The sequence below is a fragment of the Planococcus citri genome, chromosome 2, assembly GCF_950023065.1.
Source record: "Planococcus citri chromosome 2, ihPlaCitr1.1, whole genome shotgun sequence".
Taxonomy (NCBI): Eukaryota; Metazoa; Arthropoda; class Insecta; order Hemiptera; family Pseudococcidae; genus Planococcus; species Planococcus citri.
This window is the reverse complement of record NC_088678.1, coordinates 30,313,242-30,336,914: the sequence shown is the minus strand read 5'-3', so window position 1 is coordinate 30,336,914 and position 23,673 is coordinate 30,313,242. Positions and strand designations below refer to the sequence as shown.

The 23,673-nt window shown below is 34.3% G+C and overlaps 1 protein-coding gene across 8 annotated transcripts in view; it reads left to right on the top strand.

The window, feature by feature from the left end:
• The window catches only part of LOC135835371 (ankyrin repeat and SAM domain-containing protein 1A-like), a 65,066-nt gene extending 41,857 nt beyond the window's left edge, over positions 1–23,209 (top strand). For all 8 annotated transcript variants that reach the window (XM_065349597.1, XM_065349596.1, XM_065349604.1 and 5 more), the window contains 7 exons: positions 93–458; positions 4,806–4,951; positions 5,057–5,470; positions 11,584–11,877; positions 14,733–14,897; positions 15,092–15,229; positions 17,259–23,209. In XM_065349597.1, the coding sequence (XP_065205669.1) occupies positions 93–458; positions 4,806–4,951; positions 5,057–5,470; positions 11,584–11,877; positions 14,733–14,897; positions 15,092–15,229; positions 17,259–17,630 (1,895 nt within the window). In that variant the 3' untranslated portion in view covers positions 17,631–23,209. The remainder of the gene's footprint in view (positions 1–92; positions 459–4,805; positions 4,952–5,056; positions 5,471–11,583; positions 11,878–14,732; positions 14,898–15,091; positions 15,230–17,258) is intronic.
• Positions 23,210–23,673: the final 464 nt, after the last annotated feature.

The window sequence follows — 23,673 nt, the reverse complement described above, 5'->3', positions numbered from 1 at the left end:
CTCGCGAAGCTTCTGTACGTACTCGTAAACCTATGTATAACTGTTCGCCAATCTCTCACAAACACGTTTTTTTTCTCTGTTCTGTGTTGCAGGACTATTCAAAGGGTCCATTACACCGGAGGTGGAAACATCCGCTAATTATAATAAACTCGTTAGGCCGACAACGCTTAGACAATTGAAAAACATCTACAATCCGGATGAATACGCAGAGAACGGATGCAGAGATGGTAAATCGGCTGACTACACCGTGAGCGTATCTCCAACCAACAACCGCGGAGTTACGAATAATTCTGCATCGACCAATGGAACCGATAAAAATGTATCTATGTCTATTCTAAGTCCATTCGACGAACAAGAAGAATGGGCTAAGATATCCGAAATCATGGCATCGTTTGGAAAAACTTTCAATCACGAGTCTATCGTCACCGAATTAGAGCAGGAATTCGAAACGAGATTGGGTAAGTTTGGAAGTTGAATTTTTTCCTCACCTTATCGCGCCTCGTTAATCATAAAACGTGTGTTTATAAATATGAAGTTACGTGAGTAATGATGAATATGAAACAATCGTAGCTTCTATTTTTTTTCATTGCGTTGCTGTGCCCTGTGCCTGTGTCTGTGCAGTGTGCAGTTGTTTCATCGCGTGTAATTTTTTTTTATTATCAATTACGAATCGTTACTTATCATCGTCGTTTCATTAAACGATAATTGTATGAAATTTTTCGTGAACCTCTCTCTCTCTCTAAACTGATACGATATGAGATTGGTGACTCGTGGAAATTGTCTTGTGTACTATAAGAGTGTATTATGAAACACGAGGAAGAAATACGATGTCTTATTACGTTAGTACGTAAAAGGCGGTTTACAAATGGTTCAAAATTATGTACTTTGGTGGCCTTGGGACTATGGTCCCTATCGGTCTTGTTGTCAACGTTGTGTAATTATTTACTCGACGTCGATGATCGTTTCCTCGTTATAAGAGGTTGATTTATTTGTCGTGTGCTCGATTCGCGCCGACATACAGTGTACACGCGAACTACTCGTTGACCAGTTTTACCTTTTTTGGGTGACCGATGTGTGAGGCTTGAGATGCCTCTTCTTTTTTTTTTCTTTTTTGAGAACGACAGTCATTATCAATTAGACGGATTTTGTATGCGGAGGTTGACTGTTGGGTGTGAGAAGAATTAAAATTAGTCTATGGAGGAGGCTCGGAGTGATGTTGAGAGATGCGATGGGTGTGCTTTTATAGTACAAGTAACCCAATATTGATCATTAAGAGGGCAATTTAGAATTTTACGAATTGATTTGAAAATTTTTGAAAAGAGAGAGAAAAGTGATAAACTTGTATTTTGAAAGTGATGTCGAAAATGTGGCACTTTATTGATGAATTTAATTTACGTGAAGATCCTTTATTAGTTTTGTCCAATTTGTGAATTATACATCTGGTCAACGTGTTTTGAGCAGCACTGAACGTTTAACGAACTCCTACAGCGGAATTTTGGGCAGCTGTACAAGAAGTCTATACTGGTACAAAACATGTTTCAATTTTGAAAATTTATGCAAAAACTTTTTTAAAAAGTGAAAAAAATTAACCACAAATTTTTTGAAATGTCAAAAATTACTTACAAGGAAAGTACCCAATTCACCAAACCGGTAAAAAAATTTTGATCGGATACAAGAGAGTCGAAGGAGGACCTCGAAATACACCATCAGCGAAAATTTCAAGTGCTAAAATTCTTTTTTTGGTTTTTTAGATTTTTTTAAAATTTAAAATTAGGGCCACTTTTTTATGAAAAAAAAATCAAAATTTGATCAAATTGACATGAAACGCTGAAATTTAGTTTATACCCTACTTTTGACGATCCGAATCGATTGGTAATGCATTCGGACCGTTCTGGAGCTTTCGCAGGATTTTAGGATTTTCCAGTTTTCGAAAAAATACTGTAACCACGGTAAAAATGGAATTCTGCACCTTTAAACCTGCAGGATTTGCCATTTTTGTGACTTTTTTGAACGATTTGAGCTCATATTTTCAAAATCTGTGTTGGTTTCAATCTCAGCATTTTCTCAAGCATTCATTTTGGAAAAAAAAATAAAAAATTCTAAGGAATTTGTGAATGAAAACACCAGAAAAATATATGCTCACCTGAGACGAATCCTTACCGATACCGACAGACAGAAAATTCTTTAAACCGGAAAATGCAAAATCGAAAGAGTGTTCAAAATACATCAGCAGCCAAAATTTCAAGTGTTAAAATTCACTTTTCGATTTTTAAGGAATTTTTAAAAATCAAATTCGTGCTAAAACTGCGAAAAAATCAGAATTTTACTGGATTGGCCTAAAAAGCTGAAATGTGTGACGTATCCTATTTTCAACCCCTCAAATTGATTGGAAACGTGTTTCGAACTCATTTTGAGCAGTTTTGGAGCCTCCAGCAGATCTTTGGAAGCTGAAATTTCATTAAGATTTTATCAAATTAAGCTGGAAAATTGAAATTTACTCTACCTGTATCCTAATTTCATCATGCTGAGTCGATTGATGGTGGAGCAAGGCATTCTGGAGCCTCCAGCAGTATTTTGGAAATTCCAGATTCTGAAAAAGTGTCTTAAAAGTTGTCGAAGTGACCAGTTTTTCATAAACGGTTTCTGTCGGTTCGGTTTCGGTATCGTGTATTTCTTTCAACGATTTCATAACTAAAAAACGTTCAAAAATCTACTGGAGGCTTTCAGAAGTGTTCCAAACTGTCTCCAATATACTCGAAAGGTCGAAAATGAGAAGTACGTTCGGAATTTCGAATTTCTCGGTCAGTATGGTGAAATTTTGATTTTTTTAAATTTCTGGCCCAAAAACTTTCAAAAATATGTAGGTATAGTGTAGGTACACTAGAAATGAAAAATTTTCTGATGGTTGGGTTTGAATACTTCTCTCATTGGTTGGTTAATTTCGGATTTTTATTCAATTGCTCGGCGCCAGGGTTGAAAACCGTTTGGAACCACAACCATTTGGAACCACCACAACCGCTTTTTTAGGTCAGATGAAACGGGAACCAGAACCATCAGAACCATTTCAAAATTTGGAAAAGAGAAGTACCAAAAGAACAACCATATAAAATGATTTTGAAACAATTTAGAACCATTTAGAGCCGATTGAGTTTTTAAAGGAAAGAACAACCAGAACAAGAACCAGAACACGTTTCAAATAAGAAGAACCATCAGAACCCTTTTCAGGAATCGGTTCTTTTTGGTCCCCACGTCATTGAAACTCCTTTTTTTTACCAAAGTGAAAGAATTCGTGTTTTTCATGCAAAATAAGCGAGGTAAAAAGGAATTTTTTTCAAATTTTCAATTTTTGCCATTTTTTGGACCTGGAACCATTTGGAACCATTTTTTAATTGGTGGAACAACCAGCACCACCAGCAAAACATCAAATGAGGAGTAAAAGGAACCACCAGAACCATTTGAGTTTGAAAAGAACTGAGAACCATTTTGGAAGAACAATGTGAAAAGTACCTTTTGGAACCAAAACAAAACCATTACAAATCCATCTTTGAGAACTTTTTTTGGAACCGAAACCGGGAACCACTAATATTCAAAGGTTCTAAAAGAACCACCACCATCACAACCAATTCAATTTGAAACGGTTTTCAACCCGCTCGCCTTTTCAAAATAACACCAATGACAGAAAAGGAGCCATTAAAGGATTGAATCTAGATGAGTAAATAATCGAACTCAGTGACTTCAAATTAGTAGGAATTAACATCACACTTTCTTGGTTTTAAACGAATTTTTTCAATATGGGGGAGGACTGGAGAAGTTTCTGGGGTTGAATTCAAGTTCAACTTTTACACTTTTCACGCAAAAGGCTGAGCTTTTACTTCAAAACTTCAGTTTTGAGCTTTTCAAATTTTAATTAGGTACTGATCCCCCCTTTTTATAGGGGCCAGGGTGTCTAACGGCCATGAAAGTCATGAATTTTGGTAGGTGGTCATAAAAGTCATAAAAAGTCACGAAAAAGTCATGAATTTTGCTCGAAACACACTTGGAAATTTTTTTAAAAGCCCATAAAATGAGAAAAAAAACAAAAAATGAAAAAGTTCAAAAAAATCAAAAAAATTATAAAAACTGTAATAACTAATTTTTGATCTTGTAAAAAATGGTAACCCTGTTTGACAAAAAATTTTCTCGCAGTTTCAAGTTATTCAATTTTTGGGGGGGGGGGGAGGTATTTTCATGCGGTGAAAATGTGAAAAATAGGTCGTCATCGTCATGAAAAAGCTCATGATTTTTTGTCTGGGAGTTTTGTTAGACACCCTGAGCGGTCATTTTGAGAAACACTATGCTTAGTCAGGTCCTGTGAACATTTTGAAAACATCGCTCGTGTTGAACTTCTGTCAAAAATTCTATATTTTGGTTTGAAGATTTAAAGGAGCACCTTGTTGTAAGTAGTTTCAATTTTTATTTTGTTGCGTACGATTTTGTATTCGTCAATCTTAAATTCTTAGGGTTTTTAAAGACACCATTTTCAAACCTTTCACATATAAATCAGTTGAATTCCAAACCAGGAAGCATTCACAATTTCCCAGTACTTTGAATAAGTTTTTTCATTCATCTTGTTTAGTGTCTTCCCCCCTCCTTCATCCAGTCCTTCGTTGGCTTCGTTCTTCGTTTTCATGTCGTATCAGAGAGAAGAGCTGCTGAATAGACATATCATTGAATCATTTACGAATATTATTATTAATCACAGGAAAGAGACACGAAAAAAAATCTTGAAGATGAAAATTACAATGAAAATTAATTTATTGTTACAGGTATTAACAGAGCGGAATCACAGCAAAATCACATAGAGACATCTCCCGTCGTGCACACCTCAGTTAGTCAATGGTTAACGTGGTTAGGATTACCAGAATACGAAAACGCTTTCATTAATTTCGGATACGACGATATAAATTTCATCGTAAGTAACGTTATTTTACACGATACAAATTTCACTAAACTTAGTGGAGTGCCAACCTACGGGTGATTTTGACGTTTAAATTTTTCGTTCGTTTATTTTTTACAGAACGGCGTTATCAATGACTGCGATCTAAAAGAGATCGGCGTGATGAACGAGAACGATCGTGAAAACGTTCTAAAACAAATTTACAGTTTACCTAACCGAGTCGGCGATTTTTGGATGTCGACTAAAAGCGCAGTCACTGGTGATGTTACTAAGGATCTAGTCAAAGAATGGTTGGACAGCATAGGATTAGCGTGTTATTTGGAAACGTTTCGTAAAAATTTATTCACCGAAATGGATAGAATAAAACGGATATGGGAGGTCGAGTTGACGGCCGTTTTAGAAATTACCAAACCCGGCCATCGACGCAGAATGCTGGCTTCCGTTAACGTCGGTAAATTGCAGTGCGCCCAATCAATTAATGACCCATCCTTATCGAGTAATTTAGACGATCTGCACGCCGACCTAGACCAGTTGGTAAGTTGATACGGTTATATACGAGTATTTGTGGTATGTTACACTTAGTTATAAAACGTAGTTAGAACACTGTTATGGTATATGGTACGGTATAGGTACTAATTAAATTCGATTCGATTACCACGAATGCCACAAGAATCAAGGAGAGAGGAATGAAGAATGAGTGTGTAAGACGTTTATTGTCGTCGTTTGTCGCCGCCGTCGCCGAGTGTGTGTGTAGTGTGCGAGGGTGTTGGAATTTCGCGGCTTCATTGTTTTCAAGTGCTGTGTACTTGGTTGTAATCAGTTGGTGTTTAGTGTGTACTTAGAGTACAGGATGTTTCCATACTTCTAATAAAATAGTATTTCGAAGAAATGCACCGAGACCATAAGTTGAACATCTGGAACATTTTAATAAAGAATTGAGAAGAGGAATTGAAAATTTCTCAAGGCTGACTGAATAGTTTTTTTAATTAGGGTGATATATTAACTAGCTGAAAAATTTTGAACCGAATTAAGCTAAATCGAAAGAGCATGCAAAAATACTTTACCAGCCAAAATTTCAGGAGCTGAAGTGAATTTTTCGATTTTTGATGAATTTTTGAAAATCAAATTTGGGTTAAAAATGATGAAAATTCAGAATTTTATAAAATTGATCTAGAAAGCTAAAATTTGATATATTCCTTATTTTCAACCTCCCAAATTGATTGGAATCGTTTTTCAAACCGGTTTGATTAGTTCTGGAGCCTCCAGCAAATTTTTTAAAGATGACATTTTTACAAAATTTTACAGAATAAAGTTGGACAGCTAAAGTGTATTTTATACTCTAATTTCAACATGTCGAGTCAATTGGATTGGGATTTATTTCAAGCCGTTCTGGAGCCTTCAGCATATTTCGGAAATATCAGATTTTCCAAAAAATGTCATAAAAACCGTCTAAATCAACTTCAGCACTTATAAAGGTTATTGGTGCTTCTTAATGAAATGACTCACCTAATCAATTATGCACAATTTTTTCAAAATTTGTTTCCACCGGTTTGAAATTGTATACTTATTTTTCCAAAATGTACAGTTATTTTTATGATTGAAAATTTGAAAAATTCACCGTGTCCGTTCCCGTGCCGTTTTACAAAAAAAAAAACTGAAATTCACTTTATGCCTAATTTTTGACATTCCGAGTTGACTGGAGATGGGTTTGAACTGTTTTGGAGTCTCCAGCAACTTTTTGAAAACTGTCAGTTTTTAAATAAAAAAAACTAAAACCTGTATTTCTGTGAAGCTAAATGTTACCATGTAACAGATTGCAGCAAATATACCTACTACTACTACTACTACTACTACTACTACTACTACAACCTGCTTAATAATTCAATTTTGGCGCGTGTTAACGCGATTGGTCCAAAATACGGTTTTGAATTTCAGAACAGGTGGAACGACTTCCAATCGACTCAGCATGTAAAATTGGGCTATAAAGTACATGAATTTCAGCTTTCCAATTTCAGAGGGTAAAATGTTGAATTTTTTTTCATTTTTGACCCTGTATCCAATTTTTAGAAATTTATAAAAAATCAAAAAATGCAACGACGTTGCCAGAAATTTAATATTATTCAAACTTAACTAAACCGTTACCCAAAATTCAACATTCAATGAACTTCGATGCTGTGCCAACTTAAGTGTCACTTGAAGTTCAAAATTGAATAAATTTCAGCATTGCTTGGACTCTCGATTCTCTTAAATCTGGGAGCTGATGAAGCTTTGATATTGATTGAATGATTGAACATAATTGAACTTCAATATTTCTCGGATTTTAGCTCCATCAAGGTGTCTAACAGTCCTTCCGATCCAGAAAGTCAGTAAAAGTAAATCTTTTTGCCTATGGGTCCTTTTTTCAAAAAAGTCTCCTTTTCCGAATTTTCAAATAATTCTGTCAAAACCAAGCAAAAAATAAAAACACAAATTTTCAGAATTTTCAATTTTTTTTAACGTCAAAATAAATAAATATAAGAGCTGTGCGGTTAGAGAAATACCTAGATTTCATTTTCACCCATCCAAATGATTTTTACTTCATATCACGGGGCATTGGATTAGTATTGCGTGTTTCATTCTAGAGTACAATTATATGCTAAAAAAAATAACATGAAATTCCTTCGAAAAGTAAGAAAATTTCCAAAGAATTAACGTACGAGTATCAAAAATCTCTGAAAAATTGAAGTCATCTCGTCTACTTTGAAAAATGTTGAAATCAGAAAAAAAATCAAATCTTTTCATCAAAATCGACGTTGTTCTAATTTTCGAGAATTACAAATTTTCCAAAGCTTTTTCCCTCTCTTTGTTCAGGGTACTAGGTATTCAAGAATGCTGCATTCAAAAATTTTAAGAATTCAAAAATTGAATAGGAAAATTCCAGGAATACGCGTAATATCCAAACAATTTGAAAAGTGCAAATTTTTCGTTTTCTCTGAACAGAACCACCGACTCTTCAAAATTTCTGATACTATTGTACTTTAGTGGAAATGTAAAATAAAATAGGTAAACTGGTCGTTTTTTTGATTTTTGAACCAATTTTTTTGAAAAATTTTCGCTCGAGCAATAATTTTTACCATCATTTTAATAAAAATAGTTATTCATTATGAAGGGTGTCCAGAAAAGTAGGTACCTGAAAATGATCAAAGGCCTTTGCATAGTCAACGAAGCATAGTACCGCAGGGATGTTGAATTCACAGGATTTTTCAATTATTTGTCTGATGTTCAGAATCTGCTCTCTTGTATCTCTTCCAGGCATAAGACCTGCCTGTTCAGGTGAAATCTGCCAATGCAAGTATGCCTTGATCCTGTTGTTGATTATTTGGAGCATCACTTTACTGGCATGTGGAATCAGGACTATTGTGCAATAGTTAGCGCAATTTCTCATATCACCTTTCTTGTGTAGCGGAATTAACACTGATTTGCACCAATCTTCTGGCCATTCTCTTTTGCGCCCTATGTTGTTGCCATATCTTCCAGATCACCTTTTCTGCTTTCTTGCCCATGGACTGTAGTATCTCAGCCTCAATACCATCACATCCAGGTGCTTTGCATTTCCTCAACGCCTTGATGGCATTTCTTACTTCATCAAGTAAGATATCTGGCTCTTCTACACTGTCCACTTCAATTTCTGGTGCTTCATTGTTGTTTGGGTTCTGTGGTTCACTCTGATATAGCTTGCTGCAATACAATCTCCAGTTCTCTAGAATATTATTCGAGTCCCATGCGACTGTACCATCCTCTGCTGTGATTTCACATGATTATGGTTTAAAATCTCTGGTGATCTGTTTTATCTTCTTGATTGAATAGTATGCTTGATTCGTTGTGATCAGACATTCTTGAATTTCTTCACAACGTCTGTTTAAGTAGGCTTCTCTGTCTTTCCTGAAATTTCTCTGGATGCATCTATTCAAGGCTTTGTACTTGTTATTATTTCCTTCCAGTTTTACTTTTCTACATTCTTCTATGAGCTTCAACGTTTCTTCTGACATCCGTAGTTGACGTTTTCTCAGTTCAAACTTCCTTCCTGTTCTTGATTACCAAATCGCATTTCTTTTGGATTTCTGCCTTCATATTTTCCCATAAGGTATTTGGGTCCTCTTCATCAGTGTGATCAATATTTATTTGGGCAGCAAGTATTTTCCTTTCTTGGTCAGTAAGGTGTATGTGATTTTTCTTTGTTGGTTTCTTCCCACTGCAAAGACGCAATTCAAATGAAGTCACCAGCAAGTGATGATCTGATGCTACATCTGCTCCAGGAAAAGTCTTATCTACTGAACCAAAATGTCATCATTTCTAGAGTCTTCAGAATTGAAATAACTTTTGTTTCCATTTTGAGGTACAAAAGCTTGCGATATTATCAAACAATTCATCGTTTTATTTGAAGTTTGAAACCACAGAAATTAATAGAACCTGAATTTTTTGCTGCTTGTGAATTCTTTAGTTGCATTTTGAAAATTTATGGAAAAAACGATGTCCAAGTTGGTCTTTAGAGGAGACAAACACGTCACAAATGATAAAATTTGATTTTAGTGGATCAATTTTTTACAATTTTCAAAAAGTCCAGATTTTTAATTGTGTTTTTATTGAAGTTTGAAATTTTCTATTCAATTCCTCCTTTGTTTAGAAAATTAGGTGAGAAAAAATAATCAAATGTTCATTCTGCTTTCGTTTTCATAGTCAAGGTTTTCCATTGTTGTAGTTTCTCTGATTAACTAATCAATTTGACTTTTTTCAAAACTGAAAGTCTGTTTCAAAAAGTCCCACTCGAGATGCCCTGCTAGAATTCGTTGAAGAGTAAATTTTCGAATTGGGTTCTTCGAGTGGAATTCTGAGATGAACACCTTGTGGCTTGGAATAGTTCTGTAGAAGAAAAAAAGTTGATAATTAAATTCGTGGGAAAAGATGAAGAAATTGATTATTGAATCACCAGAAATGGTTGGAAATTGTGAGAACTGATTTTGATATTTCTCCTCGTAGTGTTATCTGGATTCAATATTTCTGGGAAATCTGTATCGAACTCGGAAACGTTCAGGAGTCTTCCATGCAGTTTACTAGTAATGTAGCGCATCTTCGAATGATTCATTTCCTATATACGTACATAGTAACTTTTCCTGGATGTTCAATCTATCGACCTGTTATCTCATTATCTAGTAGCAGATAATGAAAGTAATTATCGAATATTGTGACTTGTGAGCGATGCTGCATTAATTTTGAAATATTCGCGTGTACTGTTTCGTTACATTACTCGTAATTCGATTCCCGATTCTTCTCAATTACAGTGTACTTTCAATGCTATAGTGTACTAAGTACATCATACGAGTACAGCACAGCATTCATACAACCTTACACTAATAATGTGGTACTTAGTTACTCGCGTATATTGGCAATAAGCGTTATGTACGGGCCATAAATATTTGAAATTTATTATAGATTTGTTGCAGTGGTCCCCAAAACGATACCGCGAGTTATAAATATCATTCTTGTCTCTTCTCCGTGTATTGTCGCATTCACCCACCGAGTGTTTTTTTTCAACGCGATCGCGACTCGATTCGAATTCGATAGTTGTTTAGCTGTATACAACACAATGGCTGTGTTTTTAAATTCATCGAATTTTTTTTCCATCAGCCATCAATTTCCTTTATTTAATTGTTTCGTTCTTTAGTTACACTCGCGAGCTCCTATATAATTTACAACCCGTATAAGTACCATGCGCCCATATACGTGCACGTCGTCGACGTCGTCATCGTCATCGGAATTGCTTACTCAAGTACTTGTAAATATGCGCTTATTGTTATTTCCAATGCACATATTATCGATTACGCGTACCGTACCTGCTGCACATTGCAATATCTATGCTGTTAATGCGAAAGAAAACCGAGAAGAAAGGAAATTCGATGTAGAGTTATTTGAACTCGACTGCGGTGATTTATTTTATGGGATGAAATTGCGAGGAAACGTGTTAGTGTATTTGGCAATGATGATGGTGAGGTTTTGGTCAATGGTTTGAGGTAATTGAGTGAGTTAAAATTGCAGGCATTGTAGTCTTTCTTTTTTACGGAAGATTATAGTCCACATTTTCACCTTGATCCAGATTTATTAGTGATCTGTCCCATTTCGTACTTTGATTTATTGGGTTACAAAAACTGCATATTTTCGTAGTTTTTCAGGGTTAATTGGGAAATTAATAATTTACTTTGGGTAATTTTGCCAATTAGCACTTCTTTGGAAAATTATGTACGTAAAGGTATTATCCAAAGATTAAAGAAATTTCATCTCATCAGCAAAGTATTAATCATTTGTGTCGTCATAAAATTAGAATGAGTTTGATAACGGTTGAACAGTTCAAATTAAGATAGATTATTTTTAACGTATGCATTCATATCGTTGCAATTCATATTTTCGCATTTCTTTTTAGGAAACCTAGTATTACTGTGTTTTAATCTCCAGTCTCCTTACATTCTGATTTTTTCTGCTGGATCAGCAACTTGATATGATTCAATTTTTGCTGCAGCCTTCTCGTTGATATTATAATTTTACTCGTACGATTATTGATTACGATTACTCAATGAAATTAATTCTCACGTTTTGTTTTCATTCTATTCTTTCAGAAAAACAATATTCAAGAACTAGAAGACGAAATCAGAACGAAAAGCACTCCATCGTCTACGACGACGACGAATACCGGAAATACAACGTCAGCAACAACAGTTCCCAGCGAAAGTGGAACTTTGCGACATAGGAAAAAATCACGACCTGCTCCGCCTCCACCTCCTTTGGCTGAACCAGATGTAGAAATCAGAAATCCTTCGGAGTTACTGGTTGGTGTACCGGCTACATTGAAGACTCAGTGGCCCCATAAGCCCAAAGCTCTCGTCACCGGTACCGTTGATTACGTGGCTTTGGTAAGTGAAGTTTTATTTCAGTTGTTTCCAAAACCCCTGAACCAAAATTCCAGTTTCCCAAATTTGTTTTTTGATGGCGAATTTTTTGAGAATTGAAAACTGACCATTGTTGGTGAATTATGTATGGTTTTTAATTTACCGCAAATTCCATGTTCCTTTGATACTCGTAATCATTTTATAGTCTATTCTGAGTTTTCTTGAATATTTAAATGCTTTTATTTTTATCTATGCAAAGGTTTAGAAAACGCGAGGAACAACGCCATTTATGGTAAACTATTTATTCAGTAAAAAATTATGAAAATTAGTTTTCCTAACATCAACTCACCGGAACCAAATTTCACTGTTTCGGATCATTCTTTGGACCTTCCAATGCGATTTTTGAATTCTCCAAGTTTTCTTCAGAAGGCTTGGAAATTACTAATAATTTGGGTAGCTAAAAATCGAGTTGTGTTTTCTTCTGGACCTACTTTGGTTTTTCCTTAACAGATATTTCTGATTTTTCGCAAAAATTTAACCCACTTTGATGGGTCGAATAACACTCTTTCAAAAATCCCAAAAATCATGACTTAATTTTAAGCTCAAAATTCTTCAAAAAATGCTCAAAAAGCATTTTCACAGAAATATTTGATTTTTTCGCAAAATTTCAACGTGTGTTGGTGCCACCAGCCAAAATTACAGGAGTTTAATTTCATTTTTTGATTTTTGGCGAATTTTCTACAAAGTCCAAATTTAGGCGAAAAATTGAAAAAAATTGAATTTTACTAAATGAGGGCCTTCATGGAAAAAGGGCCTTAGTCAATTTTCTTCACTGATTTTTACAAGTTCAAGTGAGCTTAAAAATTCTTTCTACAAGCAAACATTTTCCAATTTGTTTTGTTTTTTTCATGGAAGAGCACTTCAATATCACTGAATATGGTGAAATTAATTTTTAAAAATGTTTAATACATTCAAAATTGTAAATGGAAAAAAAATGATTAAGGCCCCTTTTCCATGGAACTCCTCAAGTTTACTCAGAAAGCTGAAATTTAGTTTGTACCCTATTTTCGGTCTCTCAAGTCGATTGGTGATAGTTTCGAACCGTTCTGGAGCCTCCAGCGGATTTTCTGATTCTCCAGTTTTTGAAAAAATTTTGTGATTAGGGTGAAAATGCCATTGAACACCGATTAACTCAAATTCAACATCTCTGTGATCCATTTGATCAATCTGAGCACACATTTTTAAAATCTTTTTGTGCTGGTTCAAATCCAAAATTTTCTCCAGTGATCATTTTTGAAAATGAAACCCTATTTTTTGACCTTCCGAGTCGATTGGTGATAGTTTCGAGCCGTTCTGGAGCCTCCAGTGGATATTCAGTACCTGTAAACTCTGATGTAATATCTTCGTGATCCATTCGATCGATTTTTGCTCATGTTTTCAGAATCTTTTCGAGTCTACTCGTATTCAAATCCATTTTCTCCATGTGATCACCTTTTTTGGGAGTAGAAATGAAAAAAATCTAGTCTTTTCAACGTCACTTATTCCTGGCCTTTTTTCATCTAAAATTCTGGAAAAAATTGAAAATTACTCCGGAGGCTTCAGAATCCATCGAAATGGTGAAATTCCGTTTTGGAAAGTTGATATTAATTAATTCAGCGCCTATGAACTCAAATCTTTTTGTATCGAATTCAAATCCATTTTCTCTAGTCACTCAGGGTATCTGACAGGCAGTGAAAGTAGTGAAAAAGTAGTGAATTTTGTCAAAAAGGTAGTGAAAAAATGAAAAAATTAGTTTACTTTTAGTGAAATTGGCAACAGTGTTGGAATACGTGACGTCAGTTTAGCCGGTAAATTTTCTTCCAATTTCAATTTTTTTTGAAAATTTTCCTGCGAAAAATTTTAATTTTGGTATATTTTTTTGTGTGTGTGTGGGGGGGGGGGGAAGGAGGGTCAGTGGAGAGGTTTCTGAAAATTTGATTAGAAAAAAATGGTGAAAAAGTAGTGATTTTTGTTGAAAAAATCCGCTAGGCACCATTTTTTCTACTTCGAGGGAAAAAATTTAGAAAAAAATCAGTTTTTACATCCACATTACTCATTAAAAAAATATGAATTGCGAGATAAAGCAAAAAAAAATTCGAAAAAGCAAACAAAAATGCACAAGTAGGTATGCAAAATTCAAGTTTGACCGAATTTTGAGAATAAAGAGAGGGTGGTTTTTGAAAAGTATTCAGGTATGATCAATACAATTCAGGTACCTTCTAAAAAAATTGAAGTTTTGAAAAAGAATAATATTAAAATCAATTTTTGATTTCCTCAATTGGTCATTGGCAGCCTCAAACCATTTTGGACTATCCAGCAGTTTTTGGAATTTTTCAGCTCATTTATTGAAACCAGTTTTCAAGTACCAAAAACCCCAAAACTGTGCAGAAGCCTTTCCAACGGCTTCTCAAACTCCTACAAATCGATTCAAGAGATCAAAAATAGTGCTCAAATCTAATTTCACAGTTTTAATTTTACTTCTATTTGATCAAATTTTGATTTTTTTCATGGTGGAAAATTAATTTAATATTTTAAAAAAATTACGAAAGTCTGAAAAATGAATTTATGTTGATTTCCGACGCTTTTTCGATTTTTGTTATCTATGGAGAATGTTTTTGTTGATGAAGTGAGTGGAGAGGAGGAGCACGTGCTTACCTGATGAGAAATCATCTTCAACGAGAAACAAAACAAATCAAAAAAAATTTCTTCATTGGAGTGGGGGTGGGAATGAGGGTGAGATAGAATTCAGCCACGAAAAATTTTCATGCCTAAAATTTTTTAAAAAGCAAAGTCGTTTGCAAAAAAATCAAAAACTTAATTTTTGTTCATTTTTTTTACAGTATTTAGGCTCGACTGTTGTGAAAGAACTCCGAGGCACGGAATCTACCAAAAAATCGATACAAAAGCTGAAAAAATCCACATCAATAGTCGACTGTCGAGTTACCTACGACATCATATTGGCGATTTCGTATAGAGGCGTGAAATTCCTAAATGTTTCCGATCATGTAAGTATTATTTAAGTACACAATCGCGATTACTAAGAAAACAGGAAAATATACGAATAATTATGTGCTTGGGCTTCGGCGAAATACTCGTCTATATCGTGATTCGTTGTCGTCACCTAGTCGGTGCGCGTGTTTCGAACTTTAAAGACCAATATTATTACACGTCACTTTCTTTTGTCTTGTATATTTTGCAGTCGTTGATTTGCGAACATGAAATTCGTAACATTCATTGCGCCTGCCAGGATTCCGAAGATCTGACGCATTTTGCGTATATTACCAAAGATCGCGCTAGCAAGACGCATTATTGTCACGTATTTTGCGTTCAGACTATGGTAAGTGAACACGAACTCATGTAACGTACTAATTTACTGTAGGTATAGACGAAATGCTAGGTGTAGGTACATTGTTATTCTTAGCGTTCTCTCTTTTTGGCGCCCTTGGAGAGATCTTGGGAGTAGGAATTGTTTGCGAAATACAGCAGCAGTCCTGGTTTGTTTAATTTCAATCTATACACGTATGCACTTGTAGTCGGGGAGCCCGCATAAGGATCTATTGCACCCCCCCCCCACCGGCGATTCTTCGGGACAACTTTTTTCTCAAAGAGGGAGTCCTAAGGAACATTTCCAGCCCTTGCCCTCAAAAAAAGTGGCCCATTTTACAAAATGGCCGCCATTTTGATTGACAGGTCACCCGAAATTGTAGATTTTGCTTTCCAACATAGGACTTGCACGACATTTTTTAAACCGTACGAAGGTAGATCGAAAGATCAAGCAAAAATTTATCACCGGTCAAAATTTCAAGTCCTGAAGTGCCTTTTTCGATTTTTCGTGAATTTTTGAAAATCAAATTTGGGCCAAAAATGAGGGAAAAAATCAAAATTTTACCAAATTGACCAAGAAAGCTGAAATTTGGAATATACCCCATTTTTGACATGCCAAATCGATTGGAAACTGTTTAAAACCGTTTTGAGCAGTTCTGGAGCCTCCAGCAGATTTTTGAAACTCGAAAATCCCACAAAATTTCATCAAATGGAGTTGGAAAGTCAAAATTCATTCTGAAAACTAATTTCAATACGCTAAGAAGTCAACTGCAGGTAGATTTTAAGTCGTTGTTGAGCCTCCAGTGACTTTTTGAAAATTACTGGAGCCTTCAGTGACTTCTTGAAAGGTTGTATGGCGTTTTTTGGAAAATTGAAATTTTCAAAAAGTAGCTGGAAGCTTCAAAACCATTTGAAACCACCATGCAGTCGTCTTCATATCGTATTGAAATTAGTTTGCGAAGTAAATTTCAGCTTGCTAACTCCATTTTGATAAAGTGTTGTGGAAATTTCAAGTTTCAAAAATCTGGTGGAGAATCCAGTAATTTTCAAAAAGTCGCTGGAGGCTCCAAAATGACTTGAACTCACATGAAGTTGTCTTCAGAGGTTGTTAAAATTGGAGTGCAGAGTCAATTTCGGCTTTCCATCTCCGTTTAATGAAATTTTGGGGAAATTTCAAATTTCAAAAATCTACTGGAGGCTCCAGTAATTTTCAAAAAGTCACTGAAGGCTCCACAATGACTTAAAATCTACCTGCAATTGACTTCGTAGAGTATTGAAATTAGTTTGCAGAATAAATTTTGGCTTTCCAACTCAATTTGATGAAATTTTGTGGGAATTTCGAGTTTCAAAAATCTGCTGGAGGCTCCAGAACTGCTCAAAACGGTTTGAAATAGTTTCCAATCGATTTGACATGTCGAAAATGGGGTATATCCCAAATTTCAGCTTTCTTGGTCAATTTGGTAAAATTTTGATTTTTCCCCTCATTTTTGGCCCAAATTTGATTTTCAAAAATTCACGAAAAATCGAAAAAGGCACTTCAGGACTTGAAATTTTGGCTGCTGATAATTTATTGCACTCCTTTTCGATCTAGCTTTGTTGAGTTCAAAAAATTTCGTGCAGCAATCTTCGATTTCTGCTGACCTGTCAATCAAAATAGGCGCCATTTTGTAAGTAGGGCCACTTTTTTTTTGTGAGGACGAAGGCTAGAAATGTTCCTCAGGACTCCCTCTTTAAGAAAAAAGTTTTCCTGGAGGATCGCCGGTGGGGGGGGGGGTGCAATAGATCCTTACACGGGCTCCCCGACTATTGGTGCATGAGTAGAGCTCAAGTTTTGAACATAAAATTTCAGAGGGCAAGAGTAAATTCAACTATTGAATTTTCAAAAGTATATCTCGTCGTTTCAGCGAATTGGGCGGTGTCAAGAAGGTGGGTAGTGAAAAGAAGGGAAAGGGGAAAGAATCTACGCAAACGCCAAAAACTAGTCTTCTTTCATTTGATCCTCAAACCGAGCCTAATTTTCCATTTTTTTTTCACCCATCCAGGATCAAGCTTTCGAAGTGATTTTAACCTTAGGCGAAGCATTCGAAGTAGCCTATCAAATGGCGCTAAAAGAACATTTCGGCGGTAACTCTCGTTCCGCCTCGAATCACACTAGATCTCATTCTGTGAATACCATTAACTACCCAAACGCCGAATCTCAATCGAGTCATTCGCGATCCCATTCCATAAACGATATCCTAGATGGGGGCAGCAGCAGCGGTGGCGGACCATCGACCGGTATAACCACGAAAAATGTCCACGCCAGATCGCATTCTGTTACCGATATCAAAATCCTGAATGGTAACGGCCTTTCCAAAGGGTTATCGCTGGCTTCACCTACCAAAGCTCCTATCGCCGTGACCGAAGATATTTAGAAAAAAAATCACCTGCGAGTTCATTTTACCAAAACACAACAACAATCTCGGCTTAGCGACGTTATTAATTTTTTTCGACTTTGATTTTTGTTAGGTTTACGTTTCTTTATTTTTATTATTTTTCGTAAATGTTCCTCTTTGAAATTTTATTATTATTATTTTTTAACCTATTTTTCCTTTATTTTTCTTTCATTTTTGTTTTATTTTTTTTTAATTTTGTGAATTTCTAGTAAAACGATATATTTTTTATAACGTAGAGTTTCGAATATTTATACATAGTTGAATGAATGGAGGCGTTTGCAACAATGACCTAATTTTTATTCTGTTTGTATTGCCAGAAGTCATCAGATTGCGCACATGAGTTGATTTTTTCCCCAATGTGTGCCAGATTAATTGAAATTTAGTATCGTATTTTATGCAGGCCTACGAGTCGTCGATATTATATCGATTTTTAAATTACGTAGAATCATAAATGGCATTTTCGAAGCTACTTTTTCTTTCTTAATCGCTTTTTATACGAATTTTCTGTATTTTTATTTATTTGTTTTTCTAATCATCCGTAGCCCATAATCTTTTAAAAATCTTCCAGCTTGCTCATTCTTTATTTTTGTATCTACATGTATGATTTTACAAATTATTTTTTTGTGTAACGACTGAACACCATTTTTATGTTTTGAAAACGCGCAACAAATTTTTATTTTATTTTTCAAATTTTTAACTCATGATTTTGCGATTATTCGCCATATTTTTACATTTTTATACTTTTATACGTTAATAGCATTGCTCAAAGTTTATAAGTAAAGGGAAAAAAAGCTACTGTCCATTTCACTGGTACAATCGCATTTTTACACCGGCTAAAGAACGGTGAAATTTTTCATTTTGAGTTTAATCCTAGTAACAACGCTACACTTTCATTATGTTTAAAGCGAACTTCCATTTTAGTAATGGATTTTTTTTAGTTTAATGCCTGCATTTACTACTACCTACTATACGGATACACGAAAGCAATACGTAGTTTTTAAACGAGGTATCTCCTGTATGCATAACTGAAGTTGAAAGAAAACAGCTCTTTTTATATGGTTGCCTACTCATTCGAATACAGGCGCGATGAATACGTATACGAAATATCATAGCAATGCCTTTTTTACTGTACTCGGAACATTTTTACGGACCAATAATTACGTTATAGTATGTTTTTAAAGACTGCAATATTTTCAGGTATTGGGCTGTATAAATTACTGATAGTTTTATTTACAGAGGTGAAATATTTTTCGTATTTTTTTCTCCCCCAGCTTGTTTAAAGTTTTAATTTTCAACTAAAAATCGAGTTAATTAAAATGGAATTGGTTATTACGAAGAAAACAGGAGTTACTCGTGTTTAAAAAGAAATGGGCAAGATGACAAGTTTGAAATATGATTTTACTTGGCTGGAGAAGCACTGATGGTCCAATTTTAAGTTATCGATATTTTTGCATATTTAAGAGGATGTTCACGTTACTTTTGATGATGGTGTTTATGGAGTCATTCCAAATCAATTCGTCGGGTTGGGAAGGGGGTGGTTCGGTTTTGCTTTTTTCCCCTTTCATCATCCATTCATTTCACAACTATATAAAAAAAAAGAAAAATAAAAAAAAATGGTTTGCCCAAGTCTCCTTTGAGGGGAGTCTCTCAAAATCAGGTTAAAATTCAAAGTCCCTAAATTTGGTTAAAATTGAAACCCCCCCCCGCTCTATGCCTTCAAAGATGGTGAAGATACTGAATAAAGATTGCGAATGACGTGCAATCTGTCCTGTTTTTTGGGGGGGGGAGGGAGGTAAGTGTGGTTAGTTCAAACTTAAATTTGTTCTGTACACTTTCACCTCCCTTCCCCCACCATTTTGAAAAAATGTCACTTATTTGAGGTCCTTCTTAATGGGGGTTTAACCCCTTGGTGTGTTTTCAGCTGCTAATTTTTAAAAAAAAAAGAGTGTTGAGGTGCTCGAAAAGGCCAATGTACTTACAAAAAATGAGTGAAAATTTGAACTAAACATGTTCTTAGAAACGTATGGTCCACAGTTCAACGGACGGAAATTGTTCAGTTCGCTGGCATTTTGGTGGCTCAAAAAATTCAGTTGGCTTTTCGTGAAGGGTGCAGTCGAATTTTCAAGGCCACGACCCCCTCCAATTTCGAGTTATAGTGAACAATTGTGAAAATATTCAAAAGTGACTTTGCAATCTATAAAAGTGGGGTAAAATTTCGCGAGAAATTCAAATATTTTGATAAATCTGATTTTTAAGCATTAATTTTGAGCTCGAAATTGAGTCTGAATTTTTGGGATTTTTGAAGAAATGTCATGTGACTTCAAAATAGATACACATTTTGGCAAAAATGTTTTTAAAAGTATTTTTGAAAAAATACCTCCAAAAATTTTTCAACCAAGTGCTTTTGAAAAATTTTGAGGAATTTTGGGGCCAAAATTCGATAACGATTTTCAAAAGAATTTTATGCTCAAAATTGGATTATGATTTTCAATCTCTTCAAAAAAAAGTCGTATGTGACCTTAGAATTATGGGTTAAAATTTTGTGAGAAATTCAAATATTTCCCCAAAAATATTTTTTGAGCATTTCTGAAGAATTTTGAGGTCAAAATTAGATCATAAGATTCTTCGGAATTTTTGAAAAAGTACCATGTGACCTATCAAAATGGGTTAAAATTTTGTGAGAAATTCAAATATTTCACCAAAAATATTTTTTGAGCATTTCTGAAGAATTTTGAGGTCAAAATTAGATCATAATATTCTCCGGAATTTTTGAAAAGGTACCATGTGACCTATCAAAATGGGTTAAAATTTTGTGAGAAATCCAAATATTTCACCAAAAATATTTTTTGAGCATTTCTGAAGAATTTTGAGGTCGAAATTAAATCATAATGTTCTTCGGAATTTTTGATAAAGTACCATGTGACCTATCAAAATGGGTTAAAATTTTGTTAGAAATCCAAATATTTCACCAAAAATATTTTTTGAGCATTTCTGAAGAATTATGAGGTCGAAATTAGATCATAATTTTCGGTGTTTCTGAAAAAAAGGTCATGTGACCTATCGAAATAGATTGAAATTTCGCGAATAATTCAAATATTCCAACGAAAATATTTGTTGAACATTTTAAAAGAATTTCGTCTCGAATATTAAAAAAAGTGCCATACGTTCCATCAAAATAGGTTAAGTAAGTACATTTAAAATTTTGCAAGAAAATCAAATTTTTTTCAACAAAAATGATTTTGAGCAATGTTGTACAATTCTGAGTCACAATTATTAGGTCATGGTTTTTGAAATGCGTATTTGAAAAAAAGTCATGCAACCTATCGAAAGGGTAAGATCTAAAATTTTTCAAGAAATTCAAAAATTCGAAAAAAAATTTTTTTGAACAATTTTGTACATTTTTCAGTCAGAGTTGTGCGAAAATTTTTGAAATATTTCAGAAAAGGTGTCATGGGACCTATCTGAATGGGTTAAAATTTCGCGATAAAATCAAAAATTTACATCTCAACTTTTTTTGAGCATTTTAGAAGAATTTTGGGCTTAAAATGGACCATGATTTTCAAGAGTTTGAAAACAATTGTCATGTAAATTATCTTTTGAAAAATTTTGAGACTGAAATTGAGTGAATTTTCGGGATAGTTAAGTAGGTATGTGAGTTTTTTAAAATAGGTAGCCCAAGCCTTTAAATTCCGAAAAGCTTTAAAAAAATTTGATGAAAATTTTTTCTCAAAAATTTTTTACTCATTTTGTTAGGTCAAGTACATGGCCTTTTTTTCAAAAATCCTGAAAACACGATTCTATTTTGCTTCAATATTCTTCAAAAATGCCTTAAAAATATTTTTCGTCGCAATATTATTTGAATTTCTCGCATTTCAGCCAAATTCAAAAAGTCTTATGTCATGACATTTCTTTTAAAGCCCTTTTTGTCAGTTGAACTGTAGACTAGTACTTCTTCAGAGTGTAGGGGCGAGAGAAAAATAAAGGGGAGGGGGTAAGAAAATTTCAAATTCATCGAATACAATTTTTGTCCAGGTTGCTCTCTTGATAATTTTACTGCTCCGCCTCCCTCTAATTTCATTTCCCTCATTTTCTTTTTTGGAAGTGGAAGGATTTTCAGATTTTAGTGGTGATGGGAAAATTTGCTACGTTTAAAAAATCCAAGATTTCATGCTTGACATTTTTCACTGAAAACAATAAAAAATTCACGATCAACTAAATTCAAACTCTGAATATCTTTTGGAGGAAATGTCTTTTTAATTTATTCATCTGTATCCAAGTAAAATTATTGGAACAAATCAGTGTTGCCAGCAAAGCGACGTGAAGAAATAAAATCATGTTTAAATTTTGCATTTAAATACCTATTTGTACTTGAAGCAGTCTGCCAATTAATTTCTTAACGACTGAAAATAGCAAAATGAATAGTTCTAAGTTTAAAATTTCACTTTGTTCATTTACGTCGTGTTTTTTTTCGTTTCAATTTTTTTAATTTTTTGTTTCCTTTATTTCGTTTTCAATTCATCTACAATCTACATAAATACGTAAAAAAATGTGTTTTGTAAAATCGCTCTAAAGTCAAAAGATCACCATTACTGATTTCGAACTGCAGAGCGTTTCAATCTTTTAGATATCGATTTATATATTACCTATCAATAAGACAACAATCTATATTTTCCTTCTTCGTTTTGTTACTTACTCGAATACTTACCTACTTTTCATACGAACTGTGTATTACTATAATAGGAAAAATTTCTAGCTCGTTAAGATAAGTTACTCGTATTTACAGTAGGTATACTTACATAAAATTTACATATCACTACCAATACGGAGAGATCTTTTGGCTTAATATTGTCAAGCTTTTAGTACCATTTACATTAATAAAATAGGTATATCTATTAGATATATATTTTTAAAAATTGTTATATAGCAATACGATGGGAAAAGGCGCAATTTTTTTTCTTCTTTTCAAATTCTGTAAACCCGAAAGGTAGAAAACAAGAACGTCGGGGTTCACCAATACAACGCAGCATTCTCAAAATGTTGCGTAATTTACCGAAATTGTTTATATAATATTTTCTTACCATTAATTTATAAATGCGGCTAAATACCTCGAGGTAATCGAGGGTGTACAAAAATGCGTCGATATGCCTGTAATTATACGCTTCGATATTTACCTAAAGAAAAAAATTTGTTTCTATTTTTTTTTTTTTGAATTGAATTTTTAAGTAGATGATGATGAAAAAAAAACCTGAATGCGACTTAAAAGTCGATAGTACCTATTTGTAATTGCTACAAAGCCAGGTTACAACTTACGAGTAGTTTAATGCTTTGTATAAACATACGAGAAAAAAATTTTCTCTTTTTCATTATTAATTCATTACGTAAGAAAGCTATTATTTTTCTTTTCAATTTTTTTTTTGTGATTTACCTAATCGTATTATGTGAAATTGTATAATTTTATGGAATTTTTTTTTGTAGTTTATAAAGCTGCGCGCGCTTATATTCGTTAAAAACAATGAAAATGTTTCCTCTACTAAATGAAAATATATCTGTTTGGCGAACGTTGTGTTTTTTCATTTTCGAGATTAGGTAGCGAAAATGCGATTATTTCAAAGGGTGCTGAGCTATAAGCACTCGACGTCGGAGTACACTCAAGTACGTTTACTCTGAAAAGAATATTACAAATGGTAAAAATGTGATATTTGACGCAGCTTGATTTATTATACCGAGGCAAGTGCGTACCAAGACGAGGGAGGAATGAAGAATGAGGAGGTGGGTAAACACCCCGAGATTTGTTATTAACTGTTGAATGATAAGTGTTTGATATTTCGCTGTAGCGAACGTTAAACATGTAAACATACCGTATAGATAGACCAATTGATTTTCTCGTTTATTAGATTTCCCACACCGAGAGTTTTTCAATCTCATCAACTCGCTTGTTCAAGTACACGAACACGCTATTCTACGCCTTTTACGTCGTCGTATCGTACTGTAGTGTGTTGGAAAAGTCACGCAGTTTTGATGG